At 44.9% G+C, this 16,392-nt stretch overlaps 1 protein-coding gene across 1 annotated transcript in view; it reads right to left on the bottom strand.

Annotated features, from left to right (window-relative positions):
- lhfpl7 (LHFPL tetraspan subfamily member 7) overlaps nucleotides 1-14,232 on the bottom strand; it is a 294,405-nt gene extending 280,173 nt beyond the window's left edge. The window contains exon 1 of the mRNA XM_078224817.1: nucleotides 13,516-14,232. Within this exon, the coding sequence (XP_078080943.1) occupies nucleotides 13,516-13,827 (312 nt within the window). The 5' untranslated portion in view covers nucleotides 13,828-14,232. The remainder of the gene's footprint in view (nucleotides 1-13,515) is intronic.
- Nucleotides 14,233-16,392: the final 2,160 nt, after the last annotated feature.

Raw genomic sequence — 16,392 nt, forward strand, 5'->3', positions numbered from 1 at the left:
ACAAGTTCCCACCTAATCAGCATTGTCTCTTCCTCTCCCGGCCTTGTTCATACTGGAATGCAGTCACCAATGTGGCAGGACGCCCAAAGGCACACAAAGTTGCCATATTTCAGACATGAACATGACTTCCTGAGAAGATAGGATCACAGTTGAGCATATCTTCTTCCAACGTCCATCTGTAGCGTTTTGTTTTGGCATGAGACGTCTACAGAGTGAATGAAAATGAGAATTCTGGTCGACTTCCCCTTCCCACCAGAGGGCACTGATGCCCTCCCCTTGTCCCAGGGCCATTTTGATCAAGATCAGCTCAGTTCCACACAGATTGCTTCAACTGCACCAACCAGCAAAGGCAAGAAGACGCAAGTTGTAGAGGCAAGATTTTGATTTCTTCAGGAAAGAATTGTATACGAGATCCATTTGATGTTCAAATAAGAAGACGTTGTTTCCAGAGGGAACTATGCTAGACAATAAACCTTAAATTCTATTCAAGATCATTCATCCGCAGTCCCTCAAGGAGAGGAGCTTCCTTGCCACAGTGTACAGCCCATGGCAAGAGCTTGCATGTTGAATCTATTAATGTGAGGAGGCTGTTGCATTGCAGTTACCACATGGTTCTGGCTGACTATTGAATGTATTCAAGAGGCGGCTAAAAAAAAGACAATACCACGATGCCACTGTTTCCGCTGTTGGAAAATGTTAGATGTTCCCCAGGGAAATGTTTAGATGTCAATTCAGGACTTACAATCCCAATTCTTATTTAAAAACTCATCTACTGATCTTGTTTTTCCCTTCAATAAACCCTTCCCAAGATGCATTTTCCGATTGAGAGGACACACTGGGCGAATTTTCCCGTGCCGTCCTCCACGGGAATCGCAGCGGGTGAGGGGGCAGTCCATAGAAAGATCCATTGACCTCAGGTGGGATTTGTGTGTTGCAGGGCAAGCACAGCCAGAAAATCCTGCCCATTGTCTATGAATGGCATACATTCTTGCTACAACTGAGCGGCACGGTGGTACAGTGGTTGTTAGCATTGCTGCCTCACAGTGCCACGGACCCAGGTTCGATTCCTGGCTTGGGTCACTGTCTGTGTGGAGTTTGCATGTTCTCCTTGTGTCTGCGTGGATTTCCTCCGAGTGCTCCAAAGATGTGCAGGTTAGGTTGATTGGCCGTGCTAAATTGCCCCTTAGTGTCAGGGGATTAGCAGGGTCAATAAGTGGGGTTATGGAGATAGGGCCTGGGTGGGATTGTGCAGACTCGATGGGTTGAATGGCCTTTTTCTGCACTGTAATGATTCTATGAACTGACTGGTCGTAGACAAGCATCAGGTACAGTGTAACGAGCAACTATAGCTTTCCGCTCTTACTCCACCACTCGCCAGGAGTATGATATAATGGACCCTCCATCATGTGGCACTCCAGCCACAATCCTGTCTTACTGTGCATGCCTTTGGCCAGAATCCCATTAGATTGAAATCCTCCAAGTGAAAACCTTGGTTCTCGTGATTTTCTCAAAATGGAAACCCCTGTTGTAGTGAGACCGGAAAGACTTGGACCAATAACCAAATAATCTAGCATCAGTCAGAAGCAAGTTACCCAGGACTGGCAGTATTAGACTTAAGTGAGTCATCTAACAGTGCCAGTAAACAATCGAATGAAATACCACTGGTAAAATCAGGCAGAAGTATGGGGACACAAGGAAGTATTATCGAACTGCTAGTGCCGGGTCAATGAATCCAGCTTTGTGAATAGATATTGTTAAACAGAGAAAAATAATGCATTTACTTAAATGTCCAGCTTCTTTTCAGAATAATGGTTTGGGGGGGGGGGGGGGGGGGGGGGGACGGGGTGGCACAGGTACAGTTATCTGAAGTGTGCACATAAATTTCAGATGTTTGAAGGCACATCTGTAGAAGTCCTTAATTTATAAAGAGGCAGTGGCATTTTGGACAGAACTTGTGGTTGGAGAGATCTTACAAGGTCAATCACCTGCTCTGGCAATGGCTTTCCTCGATGGATGGTTTGACATATGGATTAAAAGACAGTGCACATCATTACAGTTAAGCATTTACTACAAATCATAGCAGCCGACAGCAATGTACCTTTGCCATTCTGGATGCGGTTTCAGTATTGTCAGCACTTCCTTTGTTCCGCTGGGTCCTTCCAACAATTAATTAATCAAGTACATCTCTTCAAGACTGAATCTCTACTTAACCAAGTATCACTTGAGCACTTTCGACACCACGGTAAGGATTCACGTATCACTGCGTGGTTGGGTGCTTGCCGGGTGACAGTTTACAAATGCACACTTACCCTGGAGTATTCTGATTTTGTATTGGGTATACAAAAAAGGTTATTCTCAAGTTCTGACAAATCTCCCAGCATCTGGTGCAGAGCACAACGGAAGGTGAAAATTTTCTAGCGACAGTTTTATTTTATTAAATAGACCACAGCTCTGAGATCTCAGGCAGCAATTTAATTCAGAGGGAAAAAAAACAATGGCCTGGATTTTGCATTAAGAATAACAAATGAAGATCACTATTATTAAGGAGTAATCAGTCAGCAACTTTTGCACACGCACAATTAAACAAGGAAAGCAGGAAGCTGCAGTCTGACATGTCCCTCAGAATGAACCAACCAAGCTGTGACACCAGCCATGATGGGGCTGCTGTTCATGCCATGACGCCTGACGTCATGCATGACGTCTCATGCCAAAATAAAGTACTCTTCATATACTGCCTTGAAACCAGCCCACTGTGGTGGCACTGCTGCCTCACAGCGCCAGGGACCCGGGTTCGATTCCCAGATTGGGTCACTGTCGGTGCAGAGTCTGCACTTTCTCCCCGTGTCTGCGTGGGTTTCCTCCGGGTGCTCCGGTTTCCTCCCACTGTCTGAAAGACGTGCTGGTTAGGTGCTAAATTCTCCCTCAATGTACCCGAACAGGCGCCAGAGTGTGGCGGCTAGGGGATTTTCACAGTAACTTCATTGCAGTGTTAATGCAAGCCTACTTGTGACTAATAATAATTAAAGTTAAACTTAACCAGAGGATTAACATAGAAACGAGAAGCAGGAGTGGGCCATTCAGCCCTTTGAGCCTGCTCCGCCATTCATCCCGATCATAGCTGATCATTGAATTCAATATCCTGACCACCCCATATCCCTTTAGCCCCAAGAGCTATATCTAATTTCTTCTTGCAATCAGACAACGTTTTGGCCTCAACTACTTTCTGTGGTAGTGAATTCCACACATTCACCATCCTCTGGGTGAAGAAATTTCTCCTCACCTCAGTTCTCAAAGGTTTACCCCTTATCCTCAAACTATGACACCTAGTTCGGGACTCCCTCACCATCGGGAACATTCTTTCTGAATCTACCCTGTCTAATCCTGTGAGAATTTTATAAGTTTCTATGAGATCCCCTCTCACTCTTCTAAACTCCGGTTGGACCTCCATGTTCCTGTTTGCGAGGTGAGTCTCTTTGTCTCCTTCCCAAACATCTCAGTCCTTAGCTGATGTCTGTGCATGAAATCACCTATTCCAAACTAAATTCCCCCTTCTGGATGGATTCCATTTGTCGCCCTGACTGAATGGCAGCACTCTCACCGAGGATCAAAAGTTCAGGCTCCATTCCATGAGGCCCATAATTCTGTGTCATCTTTCAAATGAGAAACTAATTGTAAGGATCCATTTGCCCGTCAAAGTGGATTTAAAAGATCTCCAGGTAATATTTTAAAGAGAGCAAAAGGAGCTCGCCTGGAGTCCTACCAACATCCAACCAACGCCCCAAAACGATATATTGGTCATTACTGATTATTGACACTGTTATATGCAAATTGTCCGCTATATTTGTCCATATGACATGCGGACCACATGAATTCATTAATGTGGCTCATTTTGGGCTGAATTTTCCTTGGTGAGTTCACAGATCAGGAAAATTAGGTCATGTATTCACACGCCAATTGTGCGTCTCTGTTTTGGTGCTTTGGCAGGGATTCCATCCGTTCCTGATACCCTGTTGTTCTTTAGCTGTCAGATCATGGGATCCTACCAGGAGGCCATTTGGCCCATTGAGTTTGCACCGATCACAATCCCACCCGGGCCCTATCCCCATAATCCTGGCTACTCCCCCTGACACTAAGGGGCAATTTAGTTGACACTAAGAGACAAGTTAGCACGGCCAATCCACCTAACCCAAACATCTTTGGACTGTGGGAGGAAATTAGAGCATCTGGAGGAAACACAAGCAGACATGGGGAGAATGTGCAAATTCCACACAGACAGTGACCCAAGCCGGGAATCGAACCTGGGTCCCTGGCACTGTGAGGCAGCAGTGCTAACCACTGTGCCTCTGTGCAACCCTATATGGCCTTTACTACCTTGTGCCAGGTTAGGGTTGTGCTCATAGAATGCATAGAATTCCTACAGTGCATAAGGAGGCCATTTAGCCAATTGAGTCTGCACTGACTCTCCATCAGAGCAGTTTACCCAGACCCCTTTCCCAGTAATCCCATGAATTTACCCTACTAATCCCCAAACCTACAAACCGTGGGACACTAAATTAATTTAGCATGGCCAATCCACCTAACCTGCAGATCTTTGGAGTGTAGGAGGAAACCAGAACATCTGGAGGAAGCCCACGCAGACACGGGGAGAACGTGCAAACTCCACACAGACAGTCACCCAAGGCTGGAATTGAACCCGAGTCCCTGGCGCTGCGAGTCGGCAGTTGTGCCACCGTGCTACCCTTGAAAAGCTGACCGATGGTGATTTAACTCAGCGATCACCAGATCCCAGGTGAGGGGCAAGCTTGAGAAGGTGGGGCCTGAATTGAACCCACGCTGTTGGCATTGCTCCACATCACAAACCAGCTGTCCAGCCAACTGAACCATGCCACTCCCTGCTGAGATGGTGGTAGGTAGCGTGCTGAGGGGTGGAGCCAATGACACTCAGGTTAAAGACAGAGGCCGGAACTCTACCACCTCGCCCGCCATGGAATTGGCACGGGTGAGGGTCCGACAATGGAAATATCCGTTGACCTCGGGTGGGAATTTCCGGTCTCGCCCGAGCAAAGCTGTAAAATCCCGTCTAGTCTCTATTAAGGAAATCGCAGCACTCAGTCCAACTGGCACTGGCTGCCTTTATGTTCTTGATGAGCACCTCTCTGGTCTTGGCCAGTGCTTGGGCAGTAAGTGGTCTTGACTGCGCTAAAGAAACCTTGTGTCTCCTGGCTGTCGGCTAACTGCTGGATGTCCTGTGCGATTCTCCACCCACCATCCGTTCTTTGGGCCATGGGGTTTTTGCTGGTCCTCAGCCATTTGTAGAGCTGCTTTCTTGAATTGGGTTGTTTTTTCAGGTTCAGAAAAGCCTCACGCTTCTGGCTTTTCAGCTCCTGGGCCTCCTGGTCGTACTCATTGGTGTTACCTGCTCGACTACGTCATTACCTGAGCTAGAACTTATACTCTGTGTTCTTGCATCTGAGGCCTCGTACTTGGAAGATAAAGTTAGAAAATAAGCTTGCTGTTCCTGCACTAACAGATCAGGGCTAATGTATATTATGCCATACCAAAGACCCATTGGATAATGGATTCAGAAATTAAACATGGGAGAGTTGGAAATCTAAAGGAGGAGCCAGATAATTCTGAAAGTTCCCTTGTGACTAAAAAAAAAGTTTATTTATTAGTCACAAGTAGGCTTCAATGAAGTTACTGTGAAAATCTCCAAGTCGCCACACTCCGGCGCCTGGTACACTGAGGGAGAATTTAGCATGGCCAATTCACCTAACCAGCACATCTTTCGGACTGTGGGAGGAAACCGGAGCACCCGGAGGAAACCCACGCAGACACAGGGAGAACATGGAGACTCCGCACACAGTGACCCGAGGCTGGAATTGAACCCAGGTCCCTGGCGCTGTGAGGCAGCAGTGCTAACCACTGCACCAACATGCAGCCCTGCACTCCAATCAGATAGGGAGGAATCAAATGGGAAAGTTAAATTGTTCAGCTCCACTGCCAGAGGGGCAGGGTTGCACAGCGGGTGATTAACTTACAATTTATTATGTTCACTTATGAAAGCACCGCTGTGTAATTCAGCATCAAAGGCAAGGGGAGCAAGAATGGACAATATTTAAAAATAACAAAGCAAATATGAATGCGCTATGCACTGTTATATTAAACCCAACAAAGCTTGCTTCAAATAATTGGTTTTCTATCAAATCTGAAGTTGAATCATTTAATGCAAAAAGACTGTTGTGTACGGTATGTTAGAATATATCTTGTTTATTGCTGGAAAAAGACAATTTAGAGGTTATAGAGGTTTACAGCATGGAAACTTGTCCATGCCGCCCTTTTTTTTAAACGCCTAAGCTAATCCCAATTGCCCGCATTTGGCCCATATCCCTCTATAGCCATCATACCCATGTAACTATCTAAATGCTTTTTAAAAGACAAAATTGTACCCGCCTCTACTACTACCTCTGGCAGCTTGTTCCAGACACTCACCACCCTCTGTGTGAAAAAATTGCCCCTCTGGACACTTTTGTATCTCTCCCCTCTCACCTTAAACCTATGCCCTCTAGTTTTAGACTCCCCTACCTTTGGGAAAAGATATTGACTATCTAGCTGATCTATGCCCCTCATTATTTTATAGACCTCTATCACCCCTCAGCCTTCTACGCTCCAGAGAAAAAAGTCTCAGTCTATCCAGCCTCTCCTTATAACTCAATCCATCAAGTCCCGGTAGCATCCTAGTAAATCTTTTCTGCACTCTTTCTAGTTTAATAATAACCTTTCTATAATAGGGTGACCAGAATTGCACACAGTATTCCAAGTGTGGCCTTACCAATGTCTTGTACATCTTCAACAAGACATCCCAACTCCTGTATTCAATGTTCTGACCGATGAAACCAAGCATGCCGAATGCCTTCTTCACCATTCTGTCCACCTGTGACTCCACTTTCAAGGAGCTATGAACATGTACCCCTAGATCTCTTTGTTCTGTAACTCTCCCCAACGCCCTACCATTAACTGAGTAAGTCCTGCCCTGGTTCAATCTACCAAAATGCATCACTTCGCATTTGTCTAAATTAAACTCCATCTGCCATTCGTCAGCCCACTGGCCCAATTGATCAAGATCCCGTTCAATTGGAGATAACTTTCTTCACTGTCCACAATGCCACCAATCTTAGTGTCATCTGCAAACTTACTAACCATGCCTCCCATATTCTCATCCAAATCATTAATATAAATGACAAATAACAGTGGACCCAGCACTGATCCCTGAGGCACACCGCTGGTCACAGGCCTCCAGTTTGTCGAAGCTTTCTGTCTTGCACTCATCAGGACAATCATGAATACTAGAGTCAACTTGCCAACCAATCAGCACCCTCTTCTCATATAGTATAAAGTTGTTGTTTCCCTAGCATTGGTATTCTTGTGATTGTCCTGATGGGTGCAAGACAGAAAGCTTTGACAAAATGTAATTTTTTCAACAATATTCGAGTACTGTATTCCCGAATGACTAAATATCTTGTTCTTGTGTTACTGTCTACGTAGTACAAAAGAATATTAATATCGCAAGATATTTTATGTTCCAGATATAATGTTTTTCCCCTTCCTCACCTCTTGTTTCCTCAAGTCATTTTAGGGGCAGCGCTTCCATTGACATTTCCTGTGTTACAGTTGCAAATTGCCAGCCCAGACAGAGGTGGCCGGCTAGCTAATCCACAATGGAGACCATCACAGCCAAGCTCAATCTTATGCTCATCTGTCATTGACACCTTCATGCTCCCAGCAGAAGTCGCTGTGACCAGAAACTGACGGTGGTGACGACACCGCCGTAGTGGGTCAAACAATGACGAGACAGAGTACAGGAATGAGACAGAGAATTTGGTGAATTGGTGCGGCAACAATAATCTCTCCCTCAATGTCAACAAAACGAAGGAGATCGTCAGCGACTTCAGGAAGCGCAGTGGAGAACATGCCCCTGTCTACATCAACGGGGATGAAGTAGAAAGGGTCGAGAGCTTCAGGTTTTTAGGTATCCAGATCACCAACAACCTGTCCTGGTTCCTCCACGCCGACACTATAGTTAAGAAAGCCCACCAACGCCTCTAATTTCTCAGAAGACGAAGGAAATTTGGCATGTCAGCTACGATTCTCACCAACTTTTACAGATGCACCATAGAAAGCATTCTTTCTGGTCGTATCACAAGTTTGGTATGGCTCCTGCTCTGCCCAAGACTGCAAGAAACTACAAAAGGTCGTGAATGTAGCCCAATCCATCGCGCAAACCAGTCTCCCATCCACTAACTCTGTCTACACTTCCCTCTGCCCTGGCAAAGCAGCCAGCATAATTAAGGACCCCACTCACCCCAGACATTCTCTCTTCCACCTTCTCCCGTCTAGAGAAAGATATAAAAGTCTGAGGTCATGTACCAACCGACTCAAGAACGGCTTCTCCCCTGCTGCCACCAGATTTTTGAATGGACCTACCTTGCATTAAGTTGATCTTTCTCTACACCCTAGCTATGACTGTAACACTACATTCTGCACTCTCTCATTTCCTTCTCTATGAATGGTATGTTTTGTCTGTATAGTGCGTGAGAAACAATACTTTTCACTGTATCCCAACACATGTGACAATAATAAATCAAATCAAATCAAACTAAAAGCCATGGCCAATTTGTTTTCTATGCCGATGATACTTGGATTGACTGTGACATCCAGCACTGCCACCATACTATATTTCCTTATTCACTCTGTAGAGATTTGCATTCTAATCAGTATTCTGTAACTTGATTTTGTGTCTCTGTGCCCTGTTTGAGAGCAGATTTCCACTCCATCTGACGAAGGAGCAGCACTCCGAAAGCTAATGGCATTTGCTACCAAATAAACCTGTTGGACTTTAACCTGGTGTTGTTAAAACTCTTACTGTGTTTACCCCAGTCTAACGCCGGCATCTCCACATCACGAAGTGAAGAGAGCATGATAGCTATCCCAGTGCTATCCTATTGTGCCACCTCATGTGGCGTTTACTATATTTCTGTTGCATTTGAGTACAAAGAATCCTCCAAAGGGTTAGCTTAACAAGACTGAATCAATAGACAGACAAGTAGTCCGACATATAACCGGATTACAAAGATGGATAACTTACACCTGCCATTCTAACAAGCGCTGTCAGTCCCTGATAAGCATAAAACTGATCCAAATGCAGACCGCTACACTGAAAGCACATCCCATTCAATTCAACTCTATATCATTCCTGATCCATGTGTAACCTTTAAATACACAGATCTGGCCCCCAAGCGCAAAATTATTCCAAATTATCCAATTTTTAATGGTCAGCACACAAGCTGTGATTAATCTACTGCCAACTTTTACTGAGCAACAACAGCAAACGTTAGAAGTCTAGTCACGTTTTTGGGTTAAAGGAACTGTAATCTTCCTGAAAAAATGTTTACCGACCCTTTCTATTTTGTTTGTGGTTGAGTGATGACCCAGAAGAATTGTGCATCATTTTCAAGCCTACAAGCAATGTGATGTGTTTTGACACAATCGTATGTCCTGTGAAGTTTGCTCAGTGTCCTTTTGATGAAGGCGGTTCCTGCTTTAACTGTCTTCTTTTGTTCGCAAGAGATATCTAAATGAATGTCCAGTAGATTCATAGAATTCCTACAGTGCAAAAGGAGGCCTTTTGGCCCATTGAGCCTGCACCAACAACAATCCCTCCCAGGCCCTACCCCCATAACCCCACGTATTTACCCCACTAATCCCTCAAATTAACGCACTCTGAGACACTAAGGGACAATTTAGCATGGCCAAAGGACCTGACCCACACATCTTTGGACTGTGGGAGGAAACCAGAGCACCCGGAGGAAACCCCAACAGACACGGGGAGAACGTGCAAACTCCACACAGACAGTGATCCAAGGCGAGAATCAAACCCATGTCCCGGGAGCTGTGAGGCAGCAGTGCTAACCACTGTGCCACCATGGCACCCCCTAGGGCTTGTGCCCTTGAAGGTATCAGTTATTTTTCACCCCCAACTTATGGAAATTGTGAGCAAGGTATAATTCTAACTGCTGGAAAAAATTTCTTAAACCCATGGGTTTACAATCAAGATTCAATTACTCACACACAAATTTCCGAAAGTTAATGCTCTTGCGAAACGGTGCCTGACAGAAATATCCCTGGGGTGGAAATGGTAAATTCTGTTTAAAAAAGAAAGCTTTTGTCTGCTTTTCAAACTGGCCATTCATAAGGAGATAAGAACTAGGAGCAGGAGTAGGCCATTCAGTCTCTCGAGCCTACTCTGCCATTTAATACAATCATGGCTGATCTCATCTTAGCCTCAACTCCATTTTCCTGCCCTTTAAAACCCTTACTAATTAAGAATCTGTCCACCTCTTCCTTAAATTTACTCAATGTCCCAGCATCCATCGCACTCTGAGGTAGTGAATTCCACAGACTCTTGACCCTTTGAGAAATAATTTCTCCTTATCTCTGTTTAAAATCTGCCACCCTTATCCTAAACTTATGAACTCTTGTTCTAGATTGCCCTACAAGAGGAAACATTCCCCCTGTGTCTACTTTGTCAATCTCCCTTTATAATCTTGTACACCTCAAACAGATCTCCTCTCATTCTTCTAAACTCCAGGGAGTATAGGCCTAAACCGCCCCAATCTCTCTTTGTAAGACAAACCTCTTATAGATCATAGAATACTTACAGTACTGAATGAGGCCATTTGGCCCATCAAGTCTGCACTAACAACCCTATCCCCATAACCCCACATATTTAGCCTGCTAATCCCCCTGAAACTAAGGGTCAATTTAGCATGGCCAATCAACCTAACCCACATATCTCTGGACTGTGTGATGAAACTAGAGCAACCCGAGGAAACCCATGAAGACACGGGGAGAATGTGCAAACTCCACACAGACAGTGACCCGAGCCGGGAATCGAACCCGGGTCCCTGGCGCTGTGAGGCAGCAGTGCTAACCACTGTGCCACCTTGCTGCCCCTCTGGAATCAATCTCGTGAACCTCCTCTGGACTGCCTCCAGTACAACTACATCCTTCCTCAAGTAAGGGGACCAAAACTGATTTGATTTGATTTATTATTGTCACATGTATTAGCATACAGAGAAAAGTATTGCTTCTTGCGCGTTATACAGACAAAGCCTACCGTGCGGAGAAGGAAAGGAGAGAGCGCAGAAAGTAGTGTTACAGTCATAGCTAGGGTGTAGAGAAAGATCAACTTAATGCAAGCTAGGTCCATTCAAAAGTCTGACAGCAGCAGGGAAGAAGCAGTTCTTGAGTTGGTTGGTACGTGACCTCAGACTTTTGTATCTTTTTCCCGATGGAAGAAGGTGGAAGAGAGAATGTCTCTCGTGGGGTCCTTAATTATACTGGCTGCTTTGCCAAGACAGCGGGAAGTGTAGACAGAGTCAATGGATGGGAGGCTGGGAAATGGATGGATGGGAAATGGAAATGGATGGGAAAGAGAGTCCAAAGATGTGTGGGTTAGGTTGATTGGCTATGCTAAAATTGCCCCTTAGTGTCTTGAGATGCGTAGGTTAGAGGGATTAGCGGGTAAATATGTAGGAATATGGGGGTAGGGCCTGGGTGGGATTGTGGTCGGTGCAGACTCGATGGGCCGAATGGCCTCTTTCTACACTGTAGGGTTTCTATGATTCTATGATTCTATGAATGGAATGGATGGGTAACTGTACACAATATTCTAAGTTATCAGCCTTTTTGCCTTACTTGTGGCTAATAAATAAACTTTAAAAAAAACTTAAGTGCGATCTCACTAATAACAGTAAAGTTCAAAGTTAAAAGTTTATTTATTAGTGTCACAAGTAGGCTTACATTAACACTGCAATGAAGCTACTGTGAAAGCAGCACTTCATTACTTTTATACTGTATTCCTTTAGCAATAAATGCTAAGGTTCCATTCACCTTCCTTGTCACTTGCTGTACCTGCATATGCTAGTTTTCTATTAGTGCAGCGGTGTGTCTGGTGAAAGATCAGAGTGAAATACTGCTCCTCCTGCTGGTCTAGATTGAACTGTAGCGCGGGGCATATTCAATGCGAAAGAGCTGTCAGCTAATGAGACCCATTTAATTCTAATTGTCTCAATGGTTGTCCGGAAAGCTGGCACGTATAAGAGAGAGAGAGTCCGCCCAAAACTGATCCACTGTCTTTGGAAGGTAAAACCCCTAATATATTGCGATTGCATTAACTGCAGGGACAGTGACAATTCTCACTAAAGGCGTTGACCTGTAAATGCAGAGATACCTCCTAGTTAAATCCAAGCGCAGGGAGCACATCACTGATCATAAACTGATACAATAGTATCATTGATACATTATTAACCGCTGCATAGCACTGATACATCAAGGTGTTCAGTCAACGCACATAAAGCAAACAGCGGGTAACTTAGTAGCCGGGTTTAGAGAACGCGAGGAGAGATCTTGGGCAATAGATTCTCAATCCAAATAATAACAGAAATCCCACTGCCACTTTTTAATCTTGCGAGTCGAAGTCGGCAGCGCTGAAATTCCCAGCTGGAAGATACACGGATACATAGGGGAGCGAGTACTGCATACTGTCGAGGGGAAGTGGACTTTTTAATTAGCCGTTGGAGGTTATTCCTCCCCCCCCCCTTCCCCTTAATGCTTTCCCGATCACTCAGCGACATAAATCATTCATAAACACAACACTGAATTGTCACTTACAGGAAACAAAATGGGGAAATCAGATTCACAAGGAAGCAAAACCATTTGTGTTTACCTCCCTCCCTTCAATTATTTACCTCTGGTTTCTGTTAGAAATGCCACCAAATGATTGGACGGAGTATCGAGGTGATGCATAAATATTAATCCAATGTATATATTTTTTCTCTCTTTTTGCCAAGGTTTTTACAACTGGGGAGTTTCCCACAAGGCAAAGATTCTCCCACCCCAAACCAAGCGACACATTTATTACAACTTGTGAATGCAACTTTGCCCCTCACTCCCAACCCTTTACCCCATCCCTCCCGATCTCAGTCAAAACAAAGGTGGGGAGCAAGAATAACAAATAAACTAAAAAAAAAATGAGAGCAAGAAATAGCAAACTAAAAAAGAGAGGACAAGAATAACAATAAACTAAAAAAAACAGGATTAACACAAACTAAAAAAGAGGGAACAGGAATAACAAATAAACTAAAAAAAAGAATAACACAAACTAAAAAAAGAACGGAATAACACAAACTAAAAGAGAGAGAGCAAGAAATAACAACTAAACTAAAAGAGAGAGAACAGGGATAACACAAGCTAAAAGAGAGAACAAAAATGACACATAAACGAAATAAAACAGAGAGCAAAAAGAAACGAAATAGGCAAGACAGAGAAAACACTAACAAGACAGCAAGAATAACAAATATATTAAATAGAGAGCAAAACTAAACAAGAGAAACTAAGTAGACAAGAGAGAGCAACAATAACAGAAATAAATAACCGCGAGAGCAGCAAACTCACCTGCCAGGAGCCTGAGGGAATGTCAGCGAAGCTGCCCAAGCCGCCGAAAGTGTAACAGTTGTAGACGGTCTCGGAGCAGTGCCAGAGGAGGCCGAAGCTCACTGAGTCTTTGCTCTTCTCCTTGACTATCCAGGCGGGCGAGATGAAGCTGAAGCTGCAGACAGCGACCAGGCAGGAGGAGAGCAACACCCAGAGGCAGCCCACACACGTCCACATCCTCTGGGCTTGGGGCAGCAGGCTGTCCGCTGGCATGTCCACGAAGCCCAGCTCCGCTCCCGCTTCTTTCTTTTTCCGATCCAACAGCGAATGCATCTGGAAGACAACTGAGATTTTTTTTTGTTTTGTTTTCTCTTTTTCTTGGTGGGGAAGGGGGTTGGGGGGGGGGGAGTTCCTTAATTTTTTTTCTCCCAAAAACCCTCCCCCTCCGTCCTTCCTTATAAAAATCTTCACATCAAAACAAAAGTCCGAGTGAGATCAGTTTAGAAAAGAATCTGGCATCAGGCACTTGGAGCTGACCACCTAGTTACTGATGTCTAATAAGTAAGAAATGATGACTCTATAGCCACTGTGGGATTAATCCGGATCCGCACACCCCGAGTATAAACTGGAATGCTCGCAGTAACCAGCGTGCTGTCTCTGCCACTCTCTCTCCCGCTCCAGTCTCTTTCTAGAGACTGGGGATATTCAGTTTGCTGTCACAGATTGGTTGATGCTTCCTCTTGTGCGTGTGTGTGTGTGCACTGCTCGCCCAATGCCGCTAGGCGCAGACAGGTGCCTGCTCCCTGCCAACCATTCCAGGAATGGGAGTGGGAGGGAAAAGGGAAGAAATCAGCAGAACGAGGCAGCAATCGTGTGGGTAACGCCTTCCCACCGCGTCAGGCTACATCGCCCTCCCCTCCTGAAGGGGAGAGATGCAATCCCAGGCAGTGAATTGCTGGGGAGAGGCGTTACTGCTCTTGTGCCTTGTGTGTTCCATCAATCATAGAATCCCGACAGTGCAGAAGCAGGCCATTCAGCCCATCAAGTCAGTACCAACACTTACCCAGGATTATCCCGTAACCCCACATATTTACCCGCTAATCCCCCTAATCTATATATCTTGGGATCTATGATTCTATGATGGGATGCTAAGGGGCAATTTAGCATGGCCAATCCACCTAACCCGCACATCTTTGAAGTGTGGGAGGAAACCCGAGCACCCGGAGGAAACCCACGCAGACACAGGGAGAATGAGCAAACTCCAGACAGTCACCCAAGGCTGGAATTGAACCCGGGTCCCTGGCACTGTGAGGCAGCAATGCTAACCACTGTGCCACCGTGATAGACGCTTTAACATGTATGTAGGGGTTGCTAGGGTAGAGAAGATGGTCCCATTTGTGGGACCAAAACAGATGTCATTACAGCACAAAAAGAGGCCCTTCGGCCCATCGTTTATTTTTTAAAAATCCAGTAAAGAATTCAAGAGAAACTTCTTCACCCAGAATGGTTAGAATGTGGAACCTACCACAATAACTTGGTTTAGTTGAGGTGAATAACGTGGAGCTTTCAACAGGAAATTGGCTAAATAACTTAGAAAATAAAAAAAAGAGATTTGAGTGGTAAGAGGGAAAGAGCGAGGGGGGGAACTCGCTGAGCAGGTCCAATGGACAGCTGGCATTGACATAATGGGCTGAATGGTCTCCTTCTGTGCTGTAACTATGATTTTATGAGGTGTATTTTAAGAGGGAGCTGGACAAATACGAAGGGGTAGTAAAAGGATATGCTAATGAAGTGAGAAGATGTTTGTGTGGAACATTAACACCCACATTTTTGATTTGATTTATTATTGTCACATGTATTAGTATACAGTGAAAAGTATTGTTTCTTGCACGCTATATGGACATAGAGAAGGAAAGGAGCTACAGTCACAGCTAGGGTGTAGAGAAAGATCAACTCAGTGAGAGGTAGGTCCATTCAAAAATCTGATGGCAGCAGGAAAGAAGCTGTTCTTGAGTCCACAGTTGAGCCAAATGGCCTGTTTCTGTGCTCTAATTTCTAGGTAATAAAAAAACTCTCAATGTGAGGATGACGGAATATTGGAAATTCCAACCCTCTTTTATAGGATTGGCACAGGAGCACATTGGACCCATCCTCCACTCAATCCACCATATCCCTGTCCTTTCCCCATATCCTCTCACATCCATCCTTTTCAAGTAATCATTCAAACTACTTCTAACTGCAGTCTGTCTTTCAGTGTCTTTTATTAAAATATTCCTTGTTCGAAGAACCCTCTGTTTAAATGGAAGAAACTTAGACTTGCACATAGGAAGGAAGATTTCCAGTTAATGTTCCATTTGGCAAAGGTACAGAAAATAAATTATTTGTCACAGGGACAGTGCGCACCAAACCCTGAATCCCATGTGTTTACTGTTAAACACTAGATATGTCAAAACAGGTTATAATTTTGAAACCGGATAAAGTGAACCGCCCTCCAAATAAATGATTCTTTCTAACTGCTCTAATCACATCAATCGCTGCAAAGCATGTAATAAGGGAATCATGGACTGAATCACAGAATCCTACAGTGCAGAAGGAGGCCATTCCGCCCATCAACTCTGTACTGACAACAATCCCACCGAGGCCCTATCCCCATGACTCCATCTTTTTACCTTGCTAATCCCCTGACACGAAGGGACAATTTAACATGGCCAATCTACCTGACCCCCACTTCTTTGGCATGTGAGAGGAAACCAGAGCACCCGGGCGAAATCCATGCAGAAACAGGGAGAACATACAGACTCCACACAGACAGTCACCAAAGCCAGGAATCGAACCCAGGCCCCTGGCACTGTAAGGCAGCTGTGCTAACCACTGTGCCACCATGTCACCCCAATGTTA

Source organism: Mustelus asterias, chromosome 12 (assembly GCF_964213995.1).
Source record: "Mustelus asterias chromosome 12, sMusAst1.hap1.1, whole genome shotgun sequence".
Lineage (NCBI taxonomy): Eukaryota > Metazoa > Chordata > Chondrichthyes > Carcharhiniformes > Triakidae > Mustelus > Mustelus asterias.